At 57.6% G+C, this 3601-nt stretch overlaps 1 protein-coding gene across 1 annotated transcript in view; it reads right to left on the bottom strand.

The window, feature by feature from the left end:
* Nucleotides 1-213: 213 nt before the first annotated feature.
* LOC113202768 (uncharacterized) overlaps nt 214-3601 on the bottom strand; it is a 16420-nt gene continuing 13032 nt past the window's right edge. Inside the window, exons 6-8 of the mRNA XM_052269783.1 lie at nt 1696-1903; nt 1288-1545; nt 214-1023 (exon numbers count right to left, since the gene is read on the bottom strand). Coding sequence (XP_052125743.1) covers nt 1466-1545; nt 1696-1903 — 288 coding nt within the window. The 3' untranslated portion in view covers nt 214-1023; nt 1288-1465. The remainder of the gene's footprint in view (nt 1024-1287; nt 1546-1695; nt 1904-3601) is intronic.

The following is a 3601-nucleotide window of genomic DNA, read 5'->3' as shown; positions in this document are numbered from 1 at the left end:
GGGGAGGGGATGCCCCGCGGTGATCGCGTACCCCAGACCAAGAGTTTTGTGGACACTGCAGCGTATTTGGGTTGATAAAGTAATACACATTATTTCTACCTGCTGGTGGTGCCATAAATCGAAGGATAAATTTAATCTGATGTTTGGTTGATTTCCGATGTTGGTGGTTCGTGGGTTGCAGGAGAATAAGGGTTCTAAACTATTCTTTACAGCTATTTTTAACTAAATTTATGAAATGCAACACGGACAATTTCTTCTTGAAACGAAACTTTCATCTCTTTGCCAATCATGACAAGTTTTTACATAATAAAAGCAACAATAGTACAGAAAAATGCATGTTGTAAATTTATAAGGCAGTGCTTCAAGTCAATCTCGAACCGGAAGAAGCAAATGAGCTATGAAGGTGCGTTTGTTTTTCGGGTTCGAGACGGGGTGTCGGGTTCGAGACGGGGTGCGGCCGTCGCTCACCGCCCTCTACAAGTACTCCACCTCCACGGCATCACATCTGCTGCACTTCACGGACACCGCACCCAGCAGCGCCTCAAACACGTCTTTGACCTGCTTGCCGCACTGGAGCAGGTCGTGTTCGACCCCCTGCCTCTGCAGCACGAGCTTCTTCAGCGCCGCCAGGTTGCACTGCTCAAACAGCGAGTGCAGGTCGCTGCAGCTGTGCGGCCACACGTCGCTGGAGGGCAACGCCGTGCCCACCCACAGCTGCAGCTGCAGCAGCGAGCGGCCGTGCGCCTGCAGCAGGGACTGCAGCGTGGCGCGGGTCAGGCCCGACACGCTGAGCCACTGCAGGCCGGCGTGTCCCTCCGGCAGCGCGCTTTGCGGCGGGGTCGGGTCCACATGCATCTCCAGCCTCCTCAGCCGCGGCATGGTGGACAGCGCGCGCAGGTGCTCGTCTCTGGCGCCGTGTAGACTCAGCTCCTCCACGGTGGGTGCGGCGAGCTGCAGCAGCTGGCGGCTCCAGATGACCGTGTCAGGGTCCGACTCGCACATCACGCCGACCAGCCGCGTCACCTGCGGCAGTACAGGTACTGAGTACATCTCAGGGTGACCCCTACACGAGCCTCCTGGACTTTTGGACTTCCGGTCCCAGTCTCGTAAACAGTCCCCTAGTGCTTTTGAATTTCTTCTTCAAAAAGGTAACTGTAAGTCAGAAAGTTCGGGAGCTCCGTCCCCAGGAGGTGGTGGGCTCCGGGCGCCTGCATGCCGACAACATGCTGAGCTGTTTGCAATGTGACGAGGCCCGAGGCCCGTGACGCTGCTCCAGGTCACACTCACCCCTAGCGCGTCCCGCAGGGCGGCGTTCCTGTCCTTCTTCGTGTGCGTGGGTCCGTTGCACTTCATACGACGCAGATCCAACTCCTTGTGGGCCTGGGCGCCAGAGAGAGGGCTGCCAGATGCACGTCGTGCTGCAGCAGCTGCAGGTGGCGGGCCCGTCGCGCGCCGGGGACGCTCCTCAGCACGCGGGAGGGCCGGGGCGGCAGAGAGAGAGCTGCCAGCTGCAGCAGGTGGCGGGGCCCGGCCGGCACCTTGGTCCTGCACAGCCGTGGTGTGTAAGTGACAGTGTTTCAGAGCGGACGCTGCTGTAGGGGCCATGGGCGGAGCGAGTAGGCAAACCCGCAGCGTCAGCTGATGTGAGACTGGTACGGAGGGAGGCCCCCGGCCGCGGGCCTCCGTGTGACCTACCTCGGCGAGATCCATGCGTAGTGACAAGGCCTTGGTGCGGGGGTCCTCGGTGGTGCGCAGGGTCCCCGTCAGCTGCCGGGCCCCCGCCCGCAGCGTCACCCTCCACGGCTCGCCGACCAGGAGGCTGAGGCCCCGCCGGGCCTGCTGCTCGTCCGGACGCTGTCGCTTCGGGGCGCTCATGTCGGGGACGGATGGCCCCCGTGGCCTCCTGCAGGGGGGCACAAGACCAGTCATGAGGCTCAGGAACACTCCAACTACACCCCCAGGGCCGACTGCGTGCGAGCGAGCTCAGTCGGGGAGCTGCACAGTCGGCGCAGCGGCAGCAGGGGTATCGCCGCAGCACGGAGTAGCGCCGCGGCGTCTCCAGCAATATGACAGCAGGACCCGCTTTGCTTTTGCAGCGAAGACGATGCAGCCTCACACTAGATAGAAATCTAGTCGCCTCACTCCTGGACAGGAGAGGCCGCGATACATTTGAACGATCAAAATTACATAAAAAGGTGCACCTAAAAGAATGCCGCTTAATCTACTGCCAGTGTAGGACTACAAATATCATCTGCCCCCGTACGTACCGTCCTCCGCTTTACGTATAGAGAAGTATTCCCCGTCAAGGCTGTTCGAGCAATTCAATTTTACCGCCTCCAGCAAATGTGAGAACAACCCGGCCGAGCAGACGAATGTTGCAAATTCCAGTACCCGATAGCGAAAGATGCAGTAAATCTTTTACAGTACCAGCGACCAAGTTGTGGAATAGACTTAAGCTGTATACTGTAACTACTTTGACCAGTCAATATCTGTCCTCAAAAAAAAAAAAAAAAAAAAGAATTGAGGCGATATATCTGCAACCATAATCCATTATCATGTTTCTCTGTGCCTGTTCTCGTGCTAGATTAAATTACCAACTCTGTATACAGGTTAAAAAATTACCTGCTCGAGCATGTCTACATTTGAAGCGGGACTCTCTAGTCCTTTTAATGTTGACAATAAACTATTCAATCAATCAATCAAGGCCGATGTCTAACTTTCCTGCGACAATCATTTTAATCGCTCGCTTTGCCATGCCACGCTCTATCCTACCCACCCCGCACCACGCTGTCCAGGACTACCAGTGTGCACTGCGTCAAAAGATGTGCATTATGTAGTACGAACTTACTTATCGGGCGAAGGTCTGGCCTGTGCGTCGGGACCTCGTGCGGCTCAGCTCCGAACACAACCGGACCGCGATGTCGGATTGCGCAAGACGCACTGCGGTTCGCCGTGACTATGGCCTTGCGTCCGCTTGCTTATAAGACTCCAGGCCCGCCGCATATGTGTCAAGGAAAAAGGGGGGGGGGCTATCCAGTTCCTGATAGCACAGAAGAGAATGGCCACAATGGCTTTGGGAGACGTGTCCCCCATGGGGAAGGGACAGATCCCCGATTTTGATCAAATTTGGTAAGCAGGGGTACAGAACAAAGTCACGCTAAGGTCGATGCCGGTGGTGTCGAGAACATACGAGCACTCCGAAGGACGTCATCGGATGTCGCTCGAATTCGGCCGGAGGCTGCTGTTTGACACGCCGAGTTCCATTGTAGAGGTGCCGAGGCTGTATGGAAACATCATCGGGCACCTCCAGTACGACGATGACTACCTTCCGAACGCCACGAATGTCAGGCATATTCGATTGGTGGTGGTTTGTCCAGCACGGCCCGCACGAGGAGAGCATTCTAAACGCGTCATCACTGGCAGAGCGCCAGCCAGCGCACGTCAGGTGTGTGGTCCTGGCAAGCATCAACCTCAGCGCCTGCAGCGCACCGGGTAGGCCGGCCCGCCAGGCAGCCCCGTGCAGCCGGCGGCCCGCCCTGAGCGCCGCGGTGCAGTTGCACCCTCCTGGCGGGCTGGACCCCAGCCGGGTAGGCCGGCCCGT

The sequence above is a fragment of the Frankliniella occidentalis genome, unplaced genomic scaffold (assembly GCF_000697945.3).
Source record: "Frankliniella occidentalis isolate FOCC.00 unplaced genomic scaffold, Focc_3.1 Scaffold102, whole genome shotgun sequence".
In the NCBI taxonomy this organism is placed as follows: domain Eukaryota; kingdom Metazoa; phylum Arthropoda; class Insecta; order Thysanoptera; family Thripidae; genus Frankliniella; species Frankliniella occidentalis.
The sequence above is the reverse complement of the archived record's forward strand: the minus strand, read 5'-3'. Positions and strand labels throughout refer to the sequence as shown.